The 27,259-nt window shown below is 43.7% G+C and overlaps 1 protein-coding gene across 1 annotated transcript in view; it reads left to right on the plus strand.

The window, feature by feature from the left end:
* Positions 1 to 27,259, plus strand: part of thsd7aa (thrombospondin, type I, domain containing 7Aa) — a 148,591-nt gene that overhangs the window by 23,229 nt on the left and 98,103 nt on the right. The window contains exons 3-6 of the mRNA XM_077590456.1: positions 8,184 to 8,432; positions 11,101 to 11,282; positions 14,870 to 15,025; positions 20,298 to 20,501. Of these exons, the coding sequence (XP_077446582.1) occupies positions 8,184 to 8,432; positions 11,101 to 11,282; positions 14,870 to 15,025; positions 20,298 to 20,501 (791 nt within the window). The remainder of the gene's footprint in view (positions 1 to 8,183; positions 8,433 to 11,100; positions 11,283 to 14,869; positions 15,026 to 20,297; positions 20,502 to 27,259) is intronic.

The raw sequence follows: 27,259 nt of genomic DNA on the forward strand, positions 1-27,259 counted from the left end.
GGCTAACCGGCGTCTCGAGGTGGCACGCCCACACCACCCTTGGCACGTGGTGGCTCTGCTTTTCAGCTTAAGTCCCCGCTCTACAACGGGGAGGTGGCAGTGGCTCCGCTTTTCAGCCTAAGTCCCCGCTCTACAACGGGGAGGCGGCAGAGGCTCCACTTTTCAGCCTAAGTCCCTGCTCTACAATGGGGAAGTGGCAGTGGCTCCGGTAGTATTTATTCGGCAGGGCGCTTAGGGGGCATTTTAAATGATGATTCAAAATACAAACAAAACTCGAAAAGGCTCGGCGAATTCTTTATCCAAGTGGGAATGTGCATGATGGGAAATTCACTCGCAACAAAACAGCAGAAGGCAAGATGTCGCAGAGTCAGCTTTTTATAGTATTCATCACTTCTTTTTCTGTAGTGAAATTCTTCTTTGGTGCGTCATTCTTCTGCGTGAAATTCTTTGTCGCTGAGTGCCACCCAATTCACCGTCGAAGAAGTAGCGGGGCCCTGACTTCCACCATTTTTAATTTTCCGTCTTTCGGTTGCAATTTTACAGTGAATTTTACATTTTTAGGAACTATTTTCATACTTAACATAAAATCTGCGATGTACTGAAGCCACGTGGTGAAGGATCACCTTACCTTTGTATTTGGGCATTTCCTGTCCTCACAGACAATGACTGTGCAATCACTGCTGTTGTATAGACAGCATTGCAGTGAAATTTAAGCATTTAGTAAATTGTGGTGAAACATTTATGCATCTGGATAAAGCACTTTATCCGGAAACAGTTGGAATTTGAAAAATGGCTGATCATTAAGAACTAAAACTGGGGTCCCCAAACTTTTTCCTGTGAGGGCCACATAACTTTTCCCTTCTCTGATGGGGGGCCGGTGTCAGTTTGTAACAGAAAAAGTGTGACGATCGTAGGGGAGCTTAAAAAATTTATTGTTTTCCAGAAAGCCACACATAACCAAATAACCCTTTCCAGGTTCTTTACAGAAAAAAAGTCAGGAAACAAATAATAACACTATTAATGAAATAAATAATAACTAAATAACCCTCTCTGAGTTCTTCACAGAAAAAACAGGAAATAAATAACACTATTTATGAAATAAATAATAACTAAATAACTCTCTCTGGGTTCTTCATAGAAAAAAAGCCATGGAACATTAACTTTCTGTTGTGCCATGCACAATCTTCTCCCTTTGGTCTGAAGTTTATGCACGACACCACAACCGTCATTACAGAATCCCACGTCAACATTTTGCAGCACAGTGCTTGCTGGTGAATTCGGCAGTGGACTCGTAGTTTTTTCCAACTCCCGGTTCATGCGTCCCATTATTAGACCGCAAGTTTTGGCCACCATGCTAGGAGCCCCGTCAGTCGTGATGCTAGCTAGCTTTGACCAGTCCAGGTGCAACTTCTCCATGGTTTGGCACACTTTGTCAAAAATATCCTCTCCCGTTGTAGTCCCTTTGAGATTTTGGAGGGCTGCCAGATCCTCGCATATCTCAAAGTTTGCGCTAACTCCACGAATAAAAATGAGCAGTTGCGCTAACTCCACGAATAAAAATGAGCAGTTGCGCTGTGTCTTGCACGTCCGTGCTTTCATCCAGTGCTAATGAAAAAAAGTCATTCTTTCGTCTTCTGCTGCAGCTGGGCATATACATTACTCCCGATTTCTTCAACGCGTCTGGTGATTGTACTCGCCGACAGACTTACGGCATTAAATGCATCTTTCTTCTCGGGACACACTTCCTCCACGACAACATCCATACATTTCTTAAAAAACTCTCCGTCAGTGAAAGGCTTACCGTTGCTTGCTATCAGTTTAGCAACCCGAAAGCTGGCCCGAACGGATGCCTGGTTCAGCTGAGCTTGGCGTAGAAATGTAGTCTGCTGAGATAATAGTCCAACTTTTAGCTTTGAGAGTTTGTCTGCTCGTATTTGGCCTTGCACGCTATCGTACTTGTCTTTGTGTCGGGATTCATAGTGCCGGCGAAGATTGTATTCTTTGAATACTGCCACCGTCTCTTGACAGATGAGACAAACAGCCTTTTCTTTGCATTGAACAAAAAAATAATCGTTTGTCCACTGCAGGTTAAATACCCTGCATTCTGAATCAATTTTTCTCTTAACTAACCTTTTCGCCATTATTCCGTTCTCAAACAGGTTCAGGTTGCACAGTTTTTATATGCTTGAATAGCATCGCAATAGCGATGGCCCCAGGGCTCCGCCCTCACCTGCGATCATCCAGATGTCTCGCTAACACTCTGCTCGCGCATGCGACGGTGGAAGTGCCCGCATGGATCAAAGGGAAACACTCCCCGCGCGTGTCACCAAAGAAGCAATGCGAAGGCCCGCTTCACTGGGATGATTTGTGGGCTCAGCAGGGGTGCAATGAACCAAACACAAGATTAAAACGTCCCAGTCTTCAAGGCCAAATAGAAAAAAAATCCGATAGCGTCTCTGGTATTGTTCAGAGGGCCGGTCCAAATGTGCCGGCGGGCCGTAGTTTGGTGACCCCTGAACTAAAACATTATGATTATGTTCTAAATCATTTTCACATTTAAAATCTAATTGATATTTGATGACCTTACACACGTATAGTAAAGGGAGAGTCAAAATGATCTGGCACATTCATAGTTTTAATAAAATGAAAATGCGGTAAAGAAACAAAAAAAGTGTTTTTAATTTTGAAAAGTACATATAATGCCATTATGTTTCATTCATTCATTTATTTTCTGAAGCACTTTATCCTCACTAGGGTGCGGGGGATGCTGGAGCCTATCCCAGCTGACTTCGAGCCAGAGACGGGGCCTGTGTCGGTGGCCAGTCGATCGCAGGGCACAAGCAGACGGACAACCATTCGCTCTCACACCCACACAGGCCTGGAGAGAACATACAAACTCCACACAGGTGGACTGACCTGGATTTGAACCCAGGACCCCAGAGCTGTGAGGCCTACATGCTAACCACTCAAGCTGCTGGGCCACATGCCATTCTGTTTCATTATGTTTTTACAAATTAAATCAGTCAATCCATTATTCTCCACACACTCTCGAAGGCTTTCATCAAAGTTGTATATAACTCGGCGGGTTATTTCATGTGGAATGGCACAAATTTCTTGACCAATTCAGTTATTCAATAGATGGAGGGCGATTAATGTATACCTTTGATTTGAGGTATCCCCAGAGAAAAAAAAGTCACAGATTTAAGTCAGACGGGCCAACCGATGTCACTGTAATGTTTTCTTCTTCGAAGAAGTCCGGACTCCATATACCGAATTCTGCCACAGCACACAATGGCATGAGATGTACTTTTCGAGAATAAAAACACAGTTTTGTTTCTTTACTATATTGGCATTTTGTCAAACATACACAGGTATCAGATACCTTTGCCTAACCATAGATATGTGAGATGTAGCACCCTGCATTTAATCTTAAAACAAGGGGAGAAATAATCAGAACAGTGATCCGTTGTTGTTTCTTCAATTCAACTTTACTGTTATATTTATCAACACAAAAACCCATAATATAGAATTACACCCATATATATATATATATATATATATATATATATATATATATATATATATATATATATATATATATATATATATATATATATATATATATATATATATATATATATATATATAAAATCGGACATAGGCCCTGTCGTCATCATCAACAACAAAAAGCCTACTTGTCATCACACCAAGAAACTGCGTATGACGAAATTGGTGGTGCTTCTCCATAAGCTGCGTTTACTCGGCAAAAGACCTAAATCAGTGATAGTTACGGACTTGTAATTTAGCATTCTGCTGTTATGGATACAGGTCACTTACCTCTCACTGTCTTTCACTTACCTTCAGTCTGCTAGTAGGAGGCAGATCACCACCAAAACATCTTTTCATAATACCTCAGAAGGGAATGTGTTGTGTTACCGCAAATTTAGAGTTCTGATGGATGTGGGGAAAAAACTGTCCTTAAGCCTATTTGTCTGTACTTTGTGGGACCTATAGCGTCTGCCAGAGGGCAGCAGCTGGAACAGATTGTGACCAGGGTGGTAAGGGTCCCCTATGATGTTCCTGGCTCTGCTGAGGTACCGAGGGATGGCAATGTCTTCCAGTGAGGGCAGAGGGCAGAGAGCATATATATATATATATATATATATATATATATATATATATATATATATATCTATATATATATATATCTATCTATCTATATATATATATATATATATATATATATATATCTCTCTATATCTCTATATCTCTATATCTCTATATCTCTATATCTCTATATCTCTATATCTCTATATCTCTATATCTCTATATATCTATATATCTATATATCTATATATCTCTCTCTCTCTCTCTATATATATATATATATACAGACGCTCCCCTACTTACGAACATTCAACTTACGAACAACGGTACATACGAACATGTCTGCAAATTGCGTTTAAGTCCAAAAATGTTCGCAAGTCCAATTTTGTATTTCGCGCCTTTTTTGGAGTAGTACTTCTTTCCGCCGCTAATACCGACGCCTGGCGCTGTGAGAGCTCAGCTCACCCAGCATCTACCTTCTTCTTCGTTGCAATGCGGAAGTGCGTGAATGTATCTCCAGTGTGCAAAGAACCTTTTTCATTTGTATCATTAAATATCTCATGCATCCAATATTGAATATGGTTGGTAAAAAGCTAAAGGCTTCTATTGAGGGAGTTGCAAGGAAGAGGCAAGCCATTTCATTTGAAACGAGTGGCAATAATAACGAAGCTTGATGCGCGTGAGAGTGGTGAGCGTTGCACATTCAGTACCATTTATAAACAGAAAGATCGAGCAGCAGGACCCAAATATTGAACGTTGCACAAAGTTTGCAAATCAATTGAATGATGCCATACAGTGCTACTGCATCATTTATGATGAAAAAAAAGAAGAAAACTGCAATCGTCATTAGGTCGCTTCTTTTGGCCAGTTTCTAATACATAAATCTCTCTCTCTCTCTACAGTACTGTACATATTCTCTCCATTTTATTAAATGTTTTTTTTCAGTCCAAACCAATGCGTGTTACTTATACAAGCCTTAAACATACAAATGCACTTATATAAACCTTCAATATATGTTGGAATAATGATTCAAACCTTTTAAATCATTATTAGTAATATTTAATTAAAAAAGGAAAAACATCTTTCAACAAACTCTGCTTACAACTTGCAAGGAAAATGCCATGTGACGCCGTCTTAGTCCCCAGTGCATTCTGACGAGCGGAATACTCTTCGTTCCATTTAGGGGCACATAACCAAAACATTCAAAGGTAATCTGATTTAAACAATTGCATACGCAAAAACAACTGTCTCTGCATGAAGGTTATAAAAACACGGTTGAGGTGTATCCAGTACTCAGTCCTCGGAGCAAGAACTCAGTGTATTGTTTTATGTCTCTGTGTACTTGTATCTCTCGCTGATCCCAGCTGTCCTGGAGAGCGACCTTGGCGTAAGCGTTTGTCTTCGTTGAAAGCGATCAACACATATATATAGTTACACATTTAGGATGAGCAAATATATTGATTAATATAGTAAGCATGTATATTATAAGGCTTTATATTCATTGCAAACACATTTATAATAATGATTATTCCATCAATATACTTATATCGGCCTTAAACATAAATTATATTACAAAATATAGCACTGAATCAACTTACAAACAAATTCAACTTATGAACAATCGCTCGGAACCAATTGCGTTCGTAAGTAGGGGAGTGTCTGTATATATATATATATATAGCGCCTTCAACGTATCAATCCAACCCTCAAAAACTATTTTATGGCTATAAAACCTCTACTGCAGCTACAGCTGCAACACATAAAAAATAATCAATAAATTAATGCACAAAAATGGGGTAAAATCCACTTCCTAGCAGCATTTCATGATTAAATACAAATACTGGAGCTTTTCAGACATTAAAACCAGGCCAGGGGGTGATTTTCCCGGGAAAAGACAGCGATGAACGTCAATGGCGTACGGGCAAACATTGCCCGAAAATGGGGTAAAATCCAGCCGAAAACAGCATTTATTGATTAAATACAAATACTGGAGCTTTTTAGACATCAGAACCGGGCCCGGAGTATCATTTCCCCGGTAAAAAGACAGCGATGAATGTCGATAGGTCCATACGTGAAATGATAAAAAATGCACTAAAATACTAAAATTAGGTAAAATCCACTTCCTAGCATCATTTATTGATTGAATACAAATACTGGAGCTTTTGAGACATTACAACCAGGCCAGGGGGGTGATTTTTCCCGGGAAAAGACAGCGATGGACGTCAATGCTGAAACGCCAAAAATTAAACTGGGGTAAAATCCACGTCCTAGCAGCATTTTGTGATTAAATACAAACACTGGAGCTTTTCAGATATCAGAACTTGGCCCAATATTGAAATATTTTTTAGGAATATGGCCATATTTTTTAGGAATATGGCCATATTTTACTCACCAAAAATCCTTTTTACACAATATCCATCCTCCTTTCTTTCTTCCTTCTTTCCTATCGCCATCGAAGCTAATGATGAAAGTCGAGCCTGTCCTGTTATATTTCTGGCATAGTCCGTTTTGAAAATGGCTTTAAATCAAAACAACAATATACTATTTGCTTGTGGAGCTAAGTTAGCACACTGAAAGTGCCGCACACACCATATTCCCGGCTGCAACAGGCTTGCTAGCTTCGGAGTTGACCGCCCTTTCTTAATAATGTCCTTTTTTTTTTTAAAGTCCGTCTGGAAAATAGCTTTGTGAGAGAAATCTGCAACACAATTCATTTTTTTTTGCCACTGTCGGCTATGTGGGTGGAGTTTGCGATCTCTGGCTGCTTTGGCCCGCCTACTAGCCAATCATAGTTTGTGAAAGCAATGACATGTGCCAGCCAGCAAAATGCAAACGCCTCTGAAAGATCATTGTGGGGTTGCCAACTCGAAATCTGATTGGTTAAAAGCAACAGTCTTGTTTAATGCAGCAGACCCCGCAGAACTGATTTTGAAGACTTTGAGGCAGGTCTGATCTGGCAACAAATAATGGCTGAAATGTGATTGGTTAAATGCTTCAATATGAAAACACATCTGGAAGCAGTGCAACCAGGGGGAAAAGCAATGAAAGGACGCTAACAGACCATTTGGAATAATAAGTATTGATGGACAAAATATAATATGATTCAGATATTTCTTAGGCCAGCAGAGAAGGCCTTGAAGGCCCTGACGGGCCGCCACTGATATATATATATATATATATATATATATATATATATATATATATATATATATATATATATATATATAACTTCCTTGCTATGACCGTCATAGACACTCAACAGGATAATGGCGGCCGAAGGTAGCATGCTGAATGTTATAGCCATGTGCGTGACCCGAGACTCGCACATTTACGCTCGCAATATATATATATATATATATTAGCAACATGTTAGAACCCGAAACATAATGTACAATTACACTCGTTCAACATATGGTCATAATTTGTTATATCTTTCTTTATACAACTTCGAGAAGTCCTTCTCAACAATCCAACAGGGCAAACAATGAAATATCAATAACATAACTTCCTTGCTATGACCGTCCTAGACACTCAACAGGATAATGGCGGCCGAAGGTAGCGTGCTGAATGTTATAGCCATGTGCGTGACCCGAGACTCGCACATTCACGCTCGCAATTCAAAAGTCAATAAACATTACCAAACATTATATCCTTTATCACATGCTAAACAGTGTATATTCCAAACCACAAACTCAACCGGCCTCTACAACAACCAGCATACCTTAAAACACAGGGAGAAATAATCAGAACAGTGATTCATTGTTGTTTCTCAATCCAACTTTACTGTTATGAGGGAAATCTCCCATGTTTCAAGCTATGTGCTCCAAGGCATCAATAATCGAATACTGATACTCTTTAACATGCCACACACTTGCCATGTGGATCAAGGCATCAACAATCGAACACCGATAAACACATCCAATCCAAACCAGCCGCATAGCCTCAATACGCGATCGCCAATAAATCAAACACTCTAGCATGTCACAGAGACATTAACAATTTAATTTTGTAATATGCACTTGTTCAAGAACAAATAATCCTTACTATGAACCACATTTTACTTCTGTGTTTTTCAGCCTGTGTTCACATGAGTCGCTGCCAGTGACCTACCAGGCATGTGTCATAACAAAAGACTGTGATGTGAATGCCTGGTCTGAATGGTCAGCTTGCTCCAAGGAGTGCTATGACCCCAATGGGCCAAATGGTTATCAGACTCGTACACAAAAAGTGATTCAGTTTCCTACTGGGGGAGGGGTCGAGTGTCCTGAGTTGGAGGAAAGCCAGCCATGCAGTCCTCAGGGAGAAGGAGTGCCACCCTGCCCTGTGTAAGTTTTATTATTTTTTTAAACAAACTATATATGAATGCAGAAAGGGTGGGGGACTGAGCAATTCAATCATGTGTCACTTCTGTTGACAGTTCTGCCTTATTGAGATGTATGCTATACCTAGGAATATGGTTTTATGGTTATCATAAAACCATTTACAACTATAGTTTTCTTTCCATCCAGTCCTTCATTAAGAAAAAAAGATGCACATCAAAATAAACATAACCATAAAAATCATGTAACCCTGCATATTTAAGATATTAAACATCCTGCAAACTAAAGGTAAAAGTGATAAATATGTTGGATTTGTTTTTGTTGTTGTTGGGAGAAAGTGAAGACTGTTGTTAACAACACTGACAAAATTGAATGAAACAAAAAATAAATTTAGGTGGAACGGCCACAGGTGATTGTAGTCACCATCAGCCATTTTCCAAGGTCCAGTGGACCACCACGTCGCCCGATCAACTCAACAATCTGTTTTTATCGTCTGTTGCTTCTAGCGTTCCCTATGTAAATTGACTTTTATCTTGGCTTATAACTTTCTTGTTTTCACCACAGGGGCTGCTCTACTTGCCCTCATGAGATTCCACGTCCGCGACTTAATTCTTGCCAGTCAGCGATCTGCCTGTTTGACAACTTCTCTGAACTGCTGCGTTTTTTTGCAACCCCTTGTCAAATAAATGCATTGCATCATACTTATCTTGGCCTCCCTTGTGTCCAATCTGCTTGATTTCCTTCGCCACCCCGAGCTCAAACAGTTTGATTGGGCCAAAAGATATATCCTAAGTACGACCAAATCATTGCATACCTGCTCCATCAATTAACGAGAGAGCAAAGATTGCCTCCCTCATTGGCTCTCTGTGCAGCAATGCGCTGGACTGGCAATCCGCTTTATGGGAACAAGGGTCACCCGTGAGCACAACCTATTTGTATTTTATTTGCGTAAAGAATGTTTACCAATTTCACTGTTTTAGACTCAAAGCCAGCGGATATCAGCCTATTAGAAAAGACAGACATACAAAGAGTGGATGAGGAGTAAAATAAGGGAGCATCTGGAGCAAATGTCAGTCTTCAGAATAGTTTAACTTCTCTCATTTTCTAAACCACTTTATCCTCATTATGTCGTGGGGTTGCCGGAGCCAATACCAGCTGTCTACGGGCCAGAGGCAGGGGACACCCTGAATCGGTGGCCAGCCGATCGCAGGGCACGAGGAGACGGACAACACTCAGGGGCAATTTAGAGTGTCCAATCAGCCTAACATGCATGTTTTTGGAATGTGGGAGGAAACCGGAGTACCCGGAGGAAACCCACGCAGGCCCGGGGAGAACATGCAAACTCCACACAAGTGGAGGTGACCTGTATTTGAACCCAGGACCCCAGAGCTGTGAGACCGCCCTTAACACTTGGGCTGCCAGTTTAAATTTTCCTAACCATTTTGAAATACTTCATTTGCTCAGCACTGAGTTGGTAGTGGTGATGGAGGAGTCACTTTTGACCCTGAGTTGGGGTGTCGGAAGCAAAGATCAATGTTGCACTTAATGAGCATCTGTCACAGCTCGTTTATGTCCGGCAAGGCAGCCATAAGTTGTTCCGCTCATCAAAAGAACGAGATATGTCTTGTCAACAATGCACTCCTGAACCATATTAAAACAACTAAATGTTCTTTCAGCTTTATCAGATCAACATGGTGATGGTCTTAAAAAGGTAATATTGTCATATCGTGCACCCCAACTTTACAATGATTATTGTGATATTTTAGGAAATCTCACTATATTACAGGGAAGGCTGACATGGAGGTGAAGCAAACCAACACTCTTTTTCTTCCTTTATCTTTAATACTTTTGGCTTTAGTTATTTCTGTTTTTCCTAATGTTTAACTATCAAAATACATCTACAAATCATATATTACCATTACTGTTGCTGGTAATTCCAATGGGTACATTTGTGTTTCGGTGGGCCGGTGGTTGAGTGGTTAGCGGGTCGGGCTCACAGCTCCGGGATCCTGGGTTCGAATCCAGGTCGGTCCACCTGTGTGGAGTTTGCATGCTCTCCGCGGGCCTGCGTGGGTCTTCTCCCGGGACTCTGGTTTCCTCCCACATTCCAAAAAAACATGCATGGTAGGCTGATTGGATACTCTAAATATCTAAATTACCCCTAGGTATGGGTGTGAGTGTGCAAGGCTGTTCAGCTGGTATAGGCTCCAGCACCCTCTGCGACCCTAATGAGGATCCGTGGTAGGCTGATTTGACGCTCTATATTTCCCCTAGGTATGAGTGTGAGTTTGAACGGTTGTCCGTCTCCTTGTGCCGTGAGATCGGTTGGCCACCAATACAGGGTGTCCCCTACCTCTAGCCTGAAGTCAGCTGGGATAGGCTCCAGCACCCCCTGTGACCCGAAAGAGGATAAAGCGGTTCAGAAAATGAATGAATGAATGAATGGACATTTGTGTTTCTACAAATTACTATTATTGCTGCAGCATAGCGATGATTCATCTCTTATAAAAACATCCCTATGAATTTAACTGTTTAAAATTTAAAAATCATGAAGACTCAACGGCTCATTATTTAATACGGAGACAAGACCACAGCGACCACACGTATTTTGATCAATTTTGTTGCAGCTCCATCCTTCGCAGTAAGTAACCATCTTCAATCCACATCTTTTCAGTTACACCTGGAAGACCACTGATTGGACAGAGTGCAGAGTGGACTTGCTGCTGAGCCAACAGGACCGTCGGAAAGGAAACCTGACAGGGTTGTGTGGAGGAGGAATTCAAACACGAGAAGTCTACTGTTTTTTGGCCGGTGAAGACATCCCATCCAATATTACTTCTCCCAAGAGCAACAAAGGTAATACAATACACTAGATGTAATTGTAAGCAATTCCAGTTTTTTTTCTTGTGCACTAAAGGTACATTACATTTTAATTCACCTTGAGTGTCTAATATCAAAGAACACTAGTGTCACAATTTGCATAATCTGATAATTGATATAACCACCAACAGTACTATTACAGATTGAACTGGATCAAATATCAAGATTCGTAAGGAAGACAGTTTTTTGTGATTTTCAATTCAAATAGTGCAACTCAAGTACAAGGGCCTGGAAGTTATGCTGTCTGAAGCCTTGGTGCACTGACTGATTTAAGAAATGGTTTATTGACTGATGTGCTGCTTGACAGCAATATAAATATTTCTGGAACTACATTCAAAATGAGTTTTTTTAACCACCTCAGTGACTTCAATCCCAGACATAAGAAAATCTGCCTCAGATTCTCCAGGCTCCACCTCCTCATGGGAAGTATCAAAGCATCCCGAGTCGCGGTCAGCAGTGCCCTATCCCCGCAATACAGATTGTTGGTGGTGCACTGCTTTCCCCTTCTGAGACATTGGAAGGTTCAGCCGAGTGTTCAAGACATGACAAGATGACACAATTACAAAGCCAATCATCAACGCCCTCCTCAATCATCATTACGCCCTTCCAGGTCTCACTTTCATTCCCCATGTGAGCATTAAAGCCTCACAGCAGAACGAGGGAGTCACCAGAAGGGGAATAGGCTCCAATGCACAGGTACTGTATTACGTTTTTGGGGAGACGTCGAGGCGAGGATACTAGGAATAAGGACCCAATCGCAGGGAAGTAGTGCTCATACCAAAACTTTAAGAACTTAGGCAGGATCATAGAAAATTACAAGGACTTAGAAATCAAATCACGAAACCAAACCTGACTGAGGAAAACACGGGGAATTGAGGAACGAGGTAACGCAGACACATGGCAAGGGAAGTAAAGCAGACGATCCGACAAATGACATAATAATCAGTGGGGTTTAAATTGACGAAACAGGAACTAATTTTAAATCACGCGCAGCTGCCCGAGTGCCACGACAAGACAGGAGGTACAAACAAGAGTAGGGAAACGTCCATTTGAACACAGGGAGAAAGCAATGGAAACACAATAACAAGCTAGTCCTAACACACTGAGCCGGGGGGCAATGAAGAGGAACCTGTGTCCCTTTGCATCCATGCCCGGACTGTGTGTCTCCTTTCCTGGGCCATGCTATGGTGCTTCAGCCTACAGTTTGAACTTGTACGGTACAATCTTGTTTTCTTCGGGACTCATGACCAACTCTCAATTTTATATTCCATGATAAAACTCATAGGATCTCGTCTATAGACTCTGTTTGTATTGCGGCATATGCCTCCTTTGTGGCTCCTGTACTCTTGTGATGTCATCGATTTTTAAGAAAGCTGATTGCAAATAACAGAGAGCAGTTGTTTAATGACAGGATGAGAGGTAGGAGTTAAAATCACTTTAAGAACGATTATTGTAATTAAACTGATGACCTAATATCACAACTTTCGCAGCCTGCGTTTAGTTGCGGGTTATGAACACCAACATATCACATCACATCATATCATATCAACATGTGTGCACACAACAACCACAACCTGTTTTTGACATCTGCTTGAGCTCAGGTCCCTTTATTAGCCTATCCCAGCTGAGTTTGGGCCAGAGGCGGAGGACAGCCGATCACAGGCCACGAGGAGATAGACAACCATTCATGCTCACACTCATACCTAGGGGATATTTAGAGTATCCAATGAGCCTACCATGCATGTTTTTGGAATGTGGGAGGAAACCAGAGTACCCGGAGAAAACCCACTCAGGCCCGGGGTGAACATGCAAACTCCACACAGGTGGATCGACCTGGATTTGAACCCAGGACCCCAGAGCTGTGAGCCCAACATATCACTGAATGAGAAGCAATGACATCAGCAGTATATCACTCCCAGAATTCAAAGGAAATCCAACGTTTTAAAGTTTGTTTAACATGATAAATAGTGGTACAATATTAACTAGATGGCACTGTTGAGGAGTATTCATTTATGCTAAAACAAATGTGTCTTGCTGATGTTGCACCAATTTCTTTTGTTTTTCTTAGGTTTGCTAATGTGAATTTGGAATATTGCAGTGTCAATAAATCAGTAAATTACACTAGTCAACAAATGTTGGAATAATGATTACCACCATTTAATCATTATTAGTAATATTTAATTAAAATTGGAAGACATCTTTCAACATACCTGATTACAACTTGCAAGGAGGATACTCATAACGCGCCTTCGTTCCTGAGCATTCTGACGTGCAGTATATTGTTCATTGTATTTAGTCGCGACAAACGGAAAACATTTCATGTAATCTGATTCAAAACAATTAAACAACGGTGTAAGAAATTGCAGAATAAGCATAATATTTTCATTATAAGGTATACAAAGCAGCCATATTTTTAAACAATAATGCGATTATCGCCATCTGCCAGAGTCCAGTCCAAAATACGGTAAGAGTTTCTTGCCGATCAGCAGGAACACGGGGTTTGTTGCCATCAATAGTCCTGAAAACAATGAACTGGCCTCGATCGCAGCTGTGGGGGAAAGTGTCCTCAAGCGTGGTCCCAACATAAATCATGAATTAATTTACAGGCTTATTACTTATTAAAAATGCTTACAAAACATATAGAAACATCCCATAATAAATCCAACAACAAAAATGTGTTGAAATGAGACAAACACCTGTTCATCAGTAATTTTGTTCAGAAATGGGTTCAAATCCACGTCAGCCCATCTGTGTGGAGTTTGCAAGTTGAGCTTGAGTTTGAGTTTTATTAATTTAATAAGGGTCAGCACATATTAATGAACATATTCATAACATGCTAATGAACATATATATGAAAATATGTAAGATTGTAGCCAAGGGCTACTTTCCATCTTTAGACCCTTGTGTAGGTTGATGATAATCGATGACACACACACACTCACCCCCCCCCCCCCCCCCCCCACACACACACATGCACAGTTTTAGACAACATTGTGATCGCAATTTTGTTAATCTAACAGCCACGCTTTAAGTTGATTGGCGAAGAAGTTCACAGACGGGAGTTCACATATGGAAATTGGAATTGAGTTCCAGGCACCTGAGGCATGGACTCTTTTTGAAGGGAACTACACGGTCACCCCTAGAGCCAGACCTTATTGATGTGTGGGAATTTCTTTGGACAAAATCTTAGACTGTAGGAGGGGCTTTGTGATCGAAGATTTTGTGAACTAAAGTGGCATCTGCCTATTTAACAGTTCAGGCATTTGTGTTTTTTAATATCGGATATTTTTATTATGTCTCTCTGGGCTCGTACACTCTCTTAGACATTATCCAGCTGCGTTCTCCCAAAGAAAAACACAACAATATAAACAACCACAAAAAGAGTACACTAAAACCCAAAAGGGAATATACCAAGATCCTGCGGCACATTAAAATTGTTCCAGTATTAAAAGTCATGTCCATGTTGATGAACAGAACAGGTTATTGTATCTAAATTTTTTCTCCAATGTGTAATTTACCCAGGCGTTTCATGTCTTGTCATATTTTGTGTCTGTTCCATTTAGCACTGCGGCCAGTGAACAATGATCTCTGTGTTGGTATGCCCCCACACACCTCTCAACTCTGCCATATAAACTGTCTGGGCAAGTGTAAGGTATCATCCTGGAGTGCATGGGGACCCTGCACCTATGAAAATTGCCTGGATCAAACTTCAAAGAAAGGTAGTTATACTGCATCTATGATGTAATTTTTTTTAGCCCATTATAAGAGTTAGCCAATTCTTATCATGATAGAATCGAGCCACTTGAATTTGAATTTTCATAGAGGCAGCATGTAAATAAGTAAATTGTTTTTTTTTTTTTTTTCACGTGACGGCCTTCAAAGTTATTTTGGGAGTCATTCATTCATTTTCTATAACGCTTATCCTCACAAGGGTCGCAAGAGTGCTAAAGCCCATCTCAGCTAGCCAAATGCAGGGGACATGGAGACAAACAACCATTCACTTCACGCAAGCACTAATACTGAAGAACAATTTAGTGTTAAAAAAATAATTTATATATATATATATATATATATATATATATATATATATATATATATATATACACACATATATATACTTCGAGCATATGAAAAGACTGTAATGTATAAATAAAATCTATTTATCAAAAAATTGACAGTGAAAATAGTTCCTCTCCGATTGATTTAAATAATAATAAAAAAACTGGTTATTGGAGGCTTAGTCCAAGTCTTTTTTGTCAGATTCGAAAGGAATTGGATCATTGATGGCATCTTCAGGAGACGCCGTAGGGGGCCTTTCCGGAGCTTTTGCGAGAGTTTTTCAGCGCAAAAGGAAGATGTTGATGGGGTTGTGACACTGTTTCTATTTTGGTAAAAATATGCTTTTTTTTACAAGGACATCAACCTTTCAAGACGATTGCCCTTCCATGTTGTAATCAATCTCCAGGGCCCGTTGTTGCCAACCACATTCTTCACCTTTATTGTTTTGTGGGAAATTAAACTTCTACTTCGCTCCTCCGCGCCGTCCAGACGTGAATTACATGTCCAGAGAACTCTATTTTCCGAAGAGAACAATAGCGTCAGTCTGCTGCCCGGATTTAAATGGAAACTCAACTTCCAGTTTGCTCCTCCGTGGCAATAGGCTCTTTTTTCAAACAAGATCGACGGCGTACACCGTAACGTCACCCGGAGCTTGCACTTCGAAACATTTCTGGAAAATTCCATGCCCCGGGGCTCGCATTTCTGAAAAAAAATCCATCTTTACGGAGGCTGCCGGCCGTCAGTTTCCGCTCAGCGACTTCTATATTTGATTAAAAGCTACGACGTCTGTCATAAGTTCACGCGGGGGCACTCATTCATTCATTTTCTGAACCACTTTATCCTCACAAGGGTCCGGGGGGTGCTGGAGCCAATTCCAGCTGACTTCGGGCCAGAGGCAGGGGACACCCTGAATCGGTGGGCAGTGGATCGCAGGGCACAAGGAGACGGACAACCATGCACACACAACCATACCTAGAGCCAATTTGGTGAACATGACCTGGATTTGAGCCCAGGACCCCCCCCCCCCTCTCTCTCTCTTGCTCTCTCTCTCTCTCTCTCTCTCTCTCTCTCTCTCTCTCTCTGTTTATTTGGTTCTTGTTGACAAAACCTTGATGTGAACAAATTTATATTGTTTGATATAGGCAACATAATTATTATTATTATTTTTTCCAAGATGGCGCCGTCACACGGAAGTCAGTGGCAGTAGCTCTGTCCACTCTTATTTGTTTTTCATGTTTTACAGCCCTTCTATCTTTTTTTAATTACATTTTAATATTTCTTAATACATTCCTTTATACTGTACTTTGTACTTTATACTTTTTACTTTAATGTTTTTACAACTTTCTTTGTTCTGTTAGCCTGGCTTCTTTCTGCCACTTCTTTTTTGGAACCATCAGCCATTCCTACGTTGTCATACACATGGGACTAACTGTTACAATACACAGCAGAAGGAGCAACACCTCAATCCCGTTGCAAATTCGGAGCTGGACAAAAGTGCCGGGAGAAGAAGCAACACTTCTGTCAGGAGTGGCCTGTTTTGTCCCTCCTGACGTGCCGTCAGGGAAGCAGCTGCAGTCAATCTGCTGATTGCTTCCTGGCTTTATTATTTAAGGAGCAATGAGTGTGAGCACCATTGCCGGATCGTCTCTTTTGTTTGTGCGTGCGCGTAGCATGCTGCCGCTCTGTTCCAGCCCATTGTGGATTTGTAGACCTTTGTTTATTCATTAAAGAATGCAGTTTGAAGTGAACTGGTTGGAGTCAACTCACGTCTCCTGCGCTTGGGTCCCCTAAGATATTCCCGACCGCGCCGCGTCGATGCAGCGACGCAGCGTGATCGTAACAGAACGATCCAGCCATAATGGACCCAGAGGGAGGCTACCCACGCTCGGGCCGACGCTCTCGTCGACGCCAACCACCCTTTTTGAAGCCCCGCAACGACATGGATTCACTGAGAGGCCCCACAGAGTCTATTAGGGAGTCTATAATGGACACTTGGCGTGGGCACCTCAGAGACGTTTGGGCAAGAGAGGAGTCTCGACTAAGAGGTAGTACTGAGCCTCCATCCACCTTTAAACCCACCCTCCGCTCAACCCGTCGCATCGGACTGCCAGCACAGCTAAATCATAATTCCAAGGCTCCGACACCCTCAGTTCAAGCGCCATGCCGCAGGGAGAAGTGGAAGGAGGGCCTGGACGCTCGAGCCCCTGACCAAGCTTCTCGGCCGACCACGCCGCTCCAAGCTCCTCGCCCGACCACACCGCTCCAAGCTCCTCGCCCGACCACACCGCTCCAAGCTCCTCGCTCGACCATGCCGCTCCAAGCTCCTCGGCCGACCACGCCGCTCCAAGCTCCTCGGCCGACCACGCCGCTCCAAGCTCCTCGGCCGACCACGCCGCTCCAAGCTCCTCGGCCGACCACACCGCTCCAAGCTCCTCGGCCGACCACGCCGCTCCAAGCTCCTCGGCCGACCACGCCGCTCCAAGCTCCTCAAATACCCGTGCCCAAGCCACGCAAGTTACTCCCTTTGCCACCTGGGCCGCCAGTCGCACCCGTGCCGAAGCCACGAACCAGGCTTCCGGTGCCGGCTGGTCCGTCCAGTTCCTGGTCGCCCAGTTCCTGGTCACTTGGTTCCTGTTCGCCCGGTTCCTGGTCGTCCAGTTCCTGGTTGCTTGGTTCCTGGCCGCCCGGTTCCAGGCCGCCCAGTTCCTGGTTGCTCGGTTCCGGTCTGCCCAGCTCTTGCCCGCCCAGCGCTTGCCCGCCCAGCGCTTGCCCGCCCAGCGCTTGCCCGCCCAGCGCTTGCCCGCCCAGCGCTTGCCCGCCCAGAGCTTGCCTGCCCAGCGCTTGCCCGCCCAGCGCTTGACCGCCCAGTGCTTGCCCGCCCAGCTGTTGCCCGCCCGGAAGCGGCGATGACGCGCCGGGGCCCCATCACCTTCAAATCCCTCAAACTCTTCTGTGTCAGAATTAAACAATTACCCAAACGAGCCTTCCAAATAGCCGTTCCCCCCCGCCCCTTCGTTCTCAGAGTCACCGTAATTTCCATGTGGCTCCTTAGAAATTATGCCGGCTTTGGCAAAAGCTCGAACAACCGTGCAAGCAGACACGTTCGCCCAGGCGGCAACGATCCATTGACTAATCGTAGCGTAAGAAGCCCGGCGCTGCCTGCCACTTTTCGTGAAGCTGTGTTCGCCAGCGATCATCCACTGCTCCCACGCCGCTCGTAACTTTGATTTGAAAGCCCGGTTGATGCCGATGTCCAGCGGCTGTAATTCTTTGGTCAAGCCTCCGGGAATGACGGCAAGCTCCGAGTTATTATATATAATATATATACATAGTTCACAGTCTAGCTTTGAATGCTCTGTTGACGCCAACATTTAGCGGCAGGATTTCTTTTGTAAATACAGCCGAAATGACGGCCGCGACCACACTAATTTGGTGCTGGCCGTCATTTCGGCTGTATTTACAAAAGAAATCCTGCCGCTAAATGTTGGCGTCAACAGAGCATTCAAAGCTAGACTGCGAACTATGTACAGACGCTCCCCTACTTACGAACATTCAACTTACGAACAACGGTACATACGAACATGTCTGCAAATTGCGTTTAAGTCAAAAAATGTTCGTAAGTCCAATTTTGTATTTTTTTCCGAGTAGTACTTCTTTCCGCCGCTAATACCGACGCCTGGCGCTGTGAGGGCTCAGCTCACCCAGCATCTACCTTCTTCGTTGCAATGCGGATGTGCGTGAACGTATCTCCAGTGGGCAAAGAACCTTTTTCATTTGTATCATTAAATATCTCGTGCATCCATTATTGAATATGGTTGGTAAAAAGCGAAATGCTTCTATTGAGGGAGTTGCAAGGAAGATGCAAGCCATTTCATTTGAAACGAGTGGCAATAATAACGAAGCTTGATGCGGGTGAGAGTGGTGAGCGTTTCACGGGCATACAACAGAAAGATCGAGCAGCAGGACCCAAATATTGAACGTTGCACAAAGTTTGCAAATCAATTGAATGATGCCATACAGTGCTACTGCATTATTTATGATGAAAAAAAGAAGAAAACTGTGCAATCGTCGTTAGATCGCTTCTTTCGGCCAGTTTCTAGTAAATATCTCTCTCTAATGTATGTATACAGTACTGTATGTATTCTCTCCATTTTATTAAATGTTTTTTTCAGTACAAACCAATGTGTGTTACTTATACAAGCCTTAAACATACAAATGCACTTATATAAACCTTCAATATACTTATATAGGCCTTAAACATAAATTATAAAACAAAATATAGCACTGAATCAACTTACAAACAAATTCAACTTATGAACAATCGCTCGGAACCTAACTCGTTGGTAAGTAGGGGAGTGTCTGTATATATATTATATATAATAACTCGGAGCTTGCCGTCATTCCCGGAGGCTTAAGAACTACAACCGCGGGACCCAGCGTTTTGGAAGACTCATTTGGGCGATTGTTAATTCGGACACAGAAAATGAGGACTTTGATGGATTTGTGGGTGATGATGACGTGAGTAAGTTGTAAAATGTCTAAATAAAGTACAACCGAACTCAGTTTTGCTTCCGTTGCCTTTTTAAAACATGTTTTTAGCGTGTGGGTGTAGCGAGAAAGAACTATATTTCCCAGCAGTCACTGCGCACCGGAACCCGGAAATAAGCTGCTTCCGGTAGCCAGCACTATCGCCAGACGCTTGGCGCCCCCGCGAGCGCTCCCGCTCGGTGCCGCTTGGCGGCGCTTGGCGCTCACAAAGGGCGCTCTGCATTAAAAGGCGCCCTTTCTATTTTGGAGAAAAATTTTGACTTTTTTTTACTTTTATGCGCGCCTTATAGGCGTGAAAATACGGTATATATACATATTTTTTACATATATTTGTGCGTAGTTTATACTTTGTGTATGTACTCATGATTTTTTTTTTTTTAACAGGGTTCAAAATGAGGAAGCGGAAAATTGCCAATGATTCAACTAGTGGGACAGGAAATTGCCCACACTTGGTCGAAGCAATACCATGTGACGACCCCAAATGCTATGACTGGCTTGTGGTTAAACTGGAAGAGTGCATTTCAGATAATAAGATGGAATGTGGACCAGGAACACGAACTCCCGAAGTTCAGTGTGTCAACAGTAATGGTTTGTCAAAACTTATCATGGTTCTTTATGACCTATAATGGTTTTGCGACCATTCAACTCTATTTGCACCTGAGTGCTGAGTTGGGATGCGGTTGTCAAATAGTAGCCAACAAAAGATAGAATGGAATAGTGTTATAACTGAAAAGTGGCGTCCAGGCTCTCCCATTGATAGATGGTGATAGGCTTCCTTGTTAAGGAGAGCCATTGTTTCTCTGCATCAAGACACACCAGATGAGATGGCTCAAGCATTTCAGATTGAGAAGATTAAGATGCCTTCTGGATGCCATCATAGTGAGCTTTTACTGGCATGTCTCACTGAGAGGAGAACCTAGTTTTGGCCCAGGACACGCTGGAAAGATTATAGGTTTGTCAAACGTCTCTAATTTGAGACAGCCACCCTCCTCATTCTTTAAAACATTGAATATTATAAAGTAAACTGAGAATAAAGAGCGAGGATCAAGAAGCTTCTCTAGGCTATCTTAATTCGAAGAACCTTTGCTGTATCATTTGCGCAAGTGTAATAGATCCTTGACGGTTTAATCAACAAATCATGATCATCGAAACTTGTGAGGAAAAGGTACTTTGCTGAGGAGACCAGATAAACAGATGAAATTGGTCTAGTAGGATACTAGTAGTGTTCATAAATTTTGCTCTGAAGTATTTTTGAAAATACACGTACAGACAAAAAAAGTGATAGGTTCACCAATAGGCATTCCCAAATGCACGCACAAATAAAGAGACAAGACAATCATCTGGGTTTTCTTGCAAGGAGAATCAAACCTTTCAGGTCTCTGCCTAGGTTCGTTCTGCCGTCACACACATCTTTTCCTTGTTTATTAGCTTCAAGGACCCTAGTTACAATGGACGTCTCAGCTCTCAAGGGAGGGGTGGGAAACAGGAGTGAGACGTCAAATAGTCAAGGACCCTAGTTACAATAGATGTCTTAGCTCTCAAAACAAATGAAGGTCATGTAGAGCCGAAGGATCTTCTCCACATTCCAGCAGTCCAAGAGGATTCGGCCTCCCTGTTGTTTAGTCTAACTAAGGAGCAAAGCATTTACTTCATTGCAAGCAGATGTAGACTAAAATAACTTTTCTAATGTTAATAAGCTAAGTAAAGCAAAGTGTTCTTCATTGCAAGCAAATATATAATAATGTAAGACAATAACCCTAACAACAAGCTTAAGCTTCAGGGTCAGTTCCAGGGTCTAGTCCTACCCAACAGATCAACCCCCAAAAGAATCCAACAGGGAATATACACACAAGTAATTTTGGTTGTATTAGTGTTCATTAGTTTTGTTCTGAAGGATTTGTTTGAAAATACAGACAAGACAAGCATACTGAAGGTTAGTTCACAGAACAACATTCTTTATTTGCCAAAGAAAAGACAACCTCTGATAATCTGCCTCCCGTTTGTAAACTCTTCCAACGGGCAAAAGTGGGTGTTAATTTGAATATTAGTGTGTGTGTTTCAGTTTAAAAAGAACATCCAATGTCCTTAGCTGGTTTGATAAATTCCCGCTGTCTTGGGGAAGGAGAGTTTTGTGATAACGCCCACCCACCCTTCACATGCTAACAACAACTATAAGACACAGGAACTGTTTGTTTATGAATTCCCTTTCAGTGGGGCTTTACTCAAACATCTGTGGGGCCAAAGATTCCAGGATATAACACTTCTCTCTGAGCTCTAGGAAGAAGGCAGGATGTTTTTCCACAGTGGTCAGGAACAGTTTTACAATATTGTCTGTTATGCTTTAATGTACAGTCATACCTCTACTTTTGAATGCCTCTAGCTATGAAATTTCAAGGTTACAAAAGCTTTTTATATGCAAATGAGTGCCTCGAGATACGAAAAAGATCCAAGTTACAAAATCCCCCCAAAAGTACATGCATTTCCTTATCCGTTAGTTTATTTGGAAAATATTGTCGTGGATGCATTGATTCTCACTTTAATACCTCACTACACTCTACTGGGCTCTCATTGGCTGTTTCACAACAACCACTATCCATGTTTCAAGATTCTCTCTTATGTAATTTTGACCGCGGTTCGTCGTCACGGAGTTCTGAAGGTGTTTTTTTGTTGAGTTTTTCCAAATGTGGATAAAGCAGCTGCTTCTGTTTTTATCATCACGCCTTACCAGTCCGAATGAAAAGAAGTGTCAGCGAGGAGGACAATGACGAGTTGGTCGAGGGCCAGAAAAAAATAACTCTCTAGAGTTAATGGAACGCTCTGTCATGATTTGTTTGGGAGTTTGGTGGAGGTGTGTGCGTGTCTCCCTTGTGTGTGCTGTCTGTGTGATGTGCTCCTCTTCGTAATGTGACCAGATGTGTTTGAATGAAAATCATCCCTTGTGCGTTTATTTATACGTTGCGTCCTGGTATGCCTGTTGTTGGAGTATTGCTTGCGTTTGGTCATGTCGTCTCCCTGTCAGTGTGCGGACGTTCTGTCTGCGTTAGGTTTGTTTCTTTATTTGATTTTTACTCAGTCCTAAGTTTGTCTGGCTTTTTCTGGTTATTCTTATTAAAGCCTTTAGTTTTGCGCACCAGCACTTCTGTCTCCTCAACTCGTCGACCGCACCGCACACTCGAGGCAATTTATGAAAGAATACTCCAACCAATAATCGACCCAGCAGGATCATATCTGCGGTGTGGGATCACTCACTTGGCTTCTCCCCGGCAGTAGCCGCCAGGAGGCCGACGACGACCAGCCCGTCACCCGCCTATCGTCAACTCTCCGCCTGCCGACCCACTCGCGCATCTCCTTCATTCTCCCGCCACGGGACATTCATCGCTGCCTCCGCCTAACTCTACGAAGAAACGCTTTTCTTTTGAATGGGACTCGGACTCCGATTTGTTTGATTACGAGGATGGCCTGGAACTCGTTAATCTTTTGGGCTCTGACTCCGAAGGATGAATGGGCCTTCCTCTCTCCCACCAATTCTACTCGGCAGGCGAGGCGGAGTAGAGCTCCCGTGAACCGTCCCCACGTCACAGACTCTCGGCCATTGACGGCTGAGGAGTCATTTTATTCCCTGCGGATGGGAACACGGTGGCGTGCCCCTCCCCAGGATCTTGGGGAGACCAGCGTTCCAGCTGCCGGCAAGGCCACGCCCTCCTCCTGGAGGCGGCGACGAGCTCCGTGGTAGTGGGAGAGGAGGAGGCGGGGCTTGATGATGTCGGTCGTTTTGAAACGTGGCATTACGACAGCCATTTTGAGATGGGGCATGATGACGGCAGCCATTTTGAGACTGGGCAAGATGACGGCTGCCTATTCAAGACGGGGTTGGATGACGGCTACCACCTTGAAGTGAGGCAAAATAGCTTCGGACTTTTGAGACCCGACATGACTATGTGGGAAATTTTGAAGGCGTGGGAAGAGGAGGACCGCCAATTGCAGGTACCTCGCTCCTGCGCACTGACGGCGGCACCTCACTCCCGCTCGTCGACGGCTCGCACCCTCGTGGCGACGCCCCGCACCTGCGCGCCAACACCGGTGCCTTGCACCCTCGCGCCGACACCGGTGCCTTGCACCCTCGCGCCGACACCGGCGCCCCGTACCCTCGCGCCCATCCAGGCGCCCCGCTCTGTGCACCTAGCGACGGCAATCCTCTTGGCGGGGGCCCCGGTGATGTCGAAAACCTGGAGGCCGTGGACACCCATCCTTTTAGCGGGGGCCAAGACAATGGTGAGAAGGTGGAGGCCGAGGACGACCATCCTTCTGGCAGGGGCCATCCTTCTGGCAGGGGCCATCCTTCTGGCAGGGGCCAAGACGGGGGCAAGAATCTGGAGGCCGAGGACGGCCATCCTTTTGGTGGGGGCCAAAATGGCGGCGTGGACTTGGAAGCCGCGGACAGCCTTCATTCTAGCGGGGGCCATGGCGACGGTGTAGACTTGTAGGCCATGGACGGAGACCTCAACGGTGTAGCCTAAGAGCCCGTGGATGGAGACCCCGGCAGCGTAAACCGGGAGGCCATGGACGGCGACTCTGATGGCGTAAACCTGCAGTCCGAGGACGGCGACTCTGACGGCGTATACTTGAAGGCCATGGGCAACAGCATATACTTGAAGGCCGTGGGCAACGGCACATATTTGAAGGCCGTGGTTAATGGCATATACTTGGAGGCCGTGGAAGACAGCGTATATTTGGAGGCCGTGGACGACATTGTATACTTGGAGGCCGTGGACGGCGACTCTGCCGGCATAAACCTGGAGGCCGGGGACGGCGACTCTGACGGCATAAACCTGGAGGCCGGGGACGGCGACTCTGACGGCATAAACCTGGAGGCCGGGGACGGCGACTCTGACGGCATAAACCTGGAGGCCGGGGACGGCGACTCTGACGGCGTATACTTGGAGGCCGTGGACAACGGCATATACTCGGAGGCTGTGGACAACGGCGTATACTTGGAGGCCGTGGACGACGGCGTACACTGTCATCTCGGAGGTCGTGTACGACGGCGTATACTTGGAGGCCGTGGATGACGGCGGCGAAAACTTGGAGGCCAATGACGGCGAGGAAAACCTGGAGTACGACGACGGCGGCGAAAACTTGGAGGCCAATGACGGCGGCGAAAACTTGGAAAACGACGACGGCGGGGAAAACTTGGAGGCCGAGGGCATAGGGGATGATACTTCAAGGAGTATCGCCTCAGGGTTAGGTGAGTCGCTCCACCACCTCGCGCAAATTTCTGCATGGACTGTCCAGGGCAAGACGCACCGAAACTGCCTAGCAACCCCCTGAAGGGCCTGCTTGCTGCCTTTTTGTGGGCCGGCCGGGACGAATCCCTGAAGCACTCCCGACTGGGGATTCATTTTTAGTTTTTCTTCATGTTTTGAACACCATATTTGCCCCCTGCCTCCCTCCCAGTTGTTTCGACGTTAGAATTTTGGATTTTGGGACATCTGGGATTCGTCCCTTAAGGGGAGGGTACTATCATGTTTTGTTTGTTAGTTTGGTGGAGGTGTGTGCGTGTCTCCCTTTTGTGTGCTGTCTGGGTGATATGTGTCCCTTTTCGCTCCCCTTTCCTTATGTGATCATGTGGTTTTGATTGATAATTATCCCTTTTGCGTCTATTTATACATTGCGTCCAGGTATGCCTGTTGTTGGAATATTGCTTGCGTTTGGTCATGTCGTCTCCCTGTCAGTGTGCGTACGTTCTATCTCCGTTAGGTTTATTTCTTTATTTGATTTTTACTCAGTCCTAAGTTTGTATGGATTTTTCTGGTAGTTCTTAGTAAAGCCTTTAGTTTTGTGCACCAGCACTTTTGTCTCCTCAACATCCTGCACACTTTGGGATTGGTCTTTTTATGTTTTTTGCCCCTGTGTTATATGTCCATGTGATTGCCCATTGAGTTCACCTGTCATCTCGCTTCCCATGGTGTATCTCCTGCTTGCTGCCTCTTGTGTGATCTAGGTGTTTCTGATTGTCTCGTCAACCTATGTCTGTCTATTTAAACCCTGTGTTTGTCAGTCTTTGTCAGGTCATCTGCATTGTTATGCCCATGTCTCGTATTCCACGTTTGCCCACGTCCTCCCCGTCAGGTCTGATTTTCTTATTTGATTCCAAAGTTATTTGTTACCTGTTATTTTCTGAATATCCTGCCTTAGTTATTAAAGTTTTTGTTAGACCACTCGATTCCCTGTCTTTCTTTGCTTACCCACGTTTGGGTCGTACTACACTCTACCCAACCACAGCCCTGCAAATTGTAACAGTTAACAACTGTAGAGCACAGGAACATATGTTTGTAAAACAAACACCAGGGTTATATCCCTGTAATCACACATGCCTGTATGTAGTTACACAAACCAATCAACAATAGAGGAAAACACTTTGATCAGGGTGAGTTCAGGGTGAGCGATCTCTAATATGGCTCAAACTAGTAAGTTATTTTTTATAAAAACAACGGAAGGTAGGTTAACAACTTGACATACCAAGGGAATCAGTCAGAAAATTTTGATCACGCATGGAAGACCATGAGTACTTGGGGCAAATTCACACCAGGAAAGTCAATAATTTGCTTTTTTTTCTGGACCAAAATACAATGGACCCTTGTCAGTTTGGTGCGGTTCCTTTTAATATTGGATTTGTCACACGTTTCACAGACTTGACAACAAACCCACCCATGTACAAACATTCAATCGTTGGAACAAATGATCTGTGCAGGCTAACGCGGTAAAATATGCAAGTGCGTAATCACAGAGCTGTGATGCTAACAAAACAAAATTTTACATAATAGCTGTGGCAACAGGAGCATGTTACATGCAAAAAGATCCAATTTCAAAATTGGTTTTCTCCACGGTGCAAACTCCACCCGAGAACAACTTTCTTGTGAGATGTGATGTTGGCTCTGCACTAGAGTTCCCTGGTTTGTATTCACACTAGCACAAAGGGCATGCACCACAAACTTATTTGGTTAAGTCTGGACCAAAATGTGCATGTAGGAATATGCTCTAAATACAGAACATTTAGAAGGCCTACACTGGCCAGGGAAATTCACCCGGGCAATAAGTCCAGATGACAATCCTGATGCTGACACAGCCTGGGAGAACAGGTAAGGGTTGGCAAGAAGGAGTGTTCTAGCCCAGAAGTATGACACACAATAGCATTTAGGGGTGGATGGGAGAATCAATTGATGCATTGAAATTTTCCATCGGAATATTTCATCAATTATAAAAACTGTAAAGTTGAGTCACCATGTGCTCACATGCAACACAGATGACAAATAATTAACATGGTCCTACAATCATGCCTTTTGTCT

Source organism: Stigmatopora argus, chromosome 21 (genome assembly GCF_051989625.1).
Source record: "Stigmatopora argus isolate UIUO_Sarg chromosome 21, RoL_Sarg_1.0, whole genome shotgun sequence".
NCBI lineage: Eukaryota > Metazoa > Chordata > Actinopteri > Syngnathiformes > Syngnathidae > Stigmatopora > Stigmatopora argus.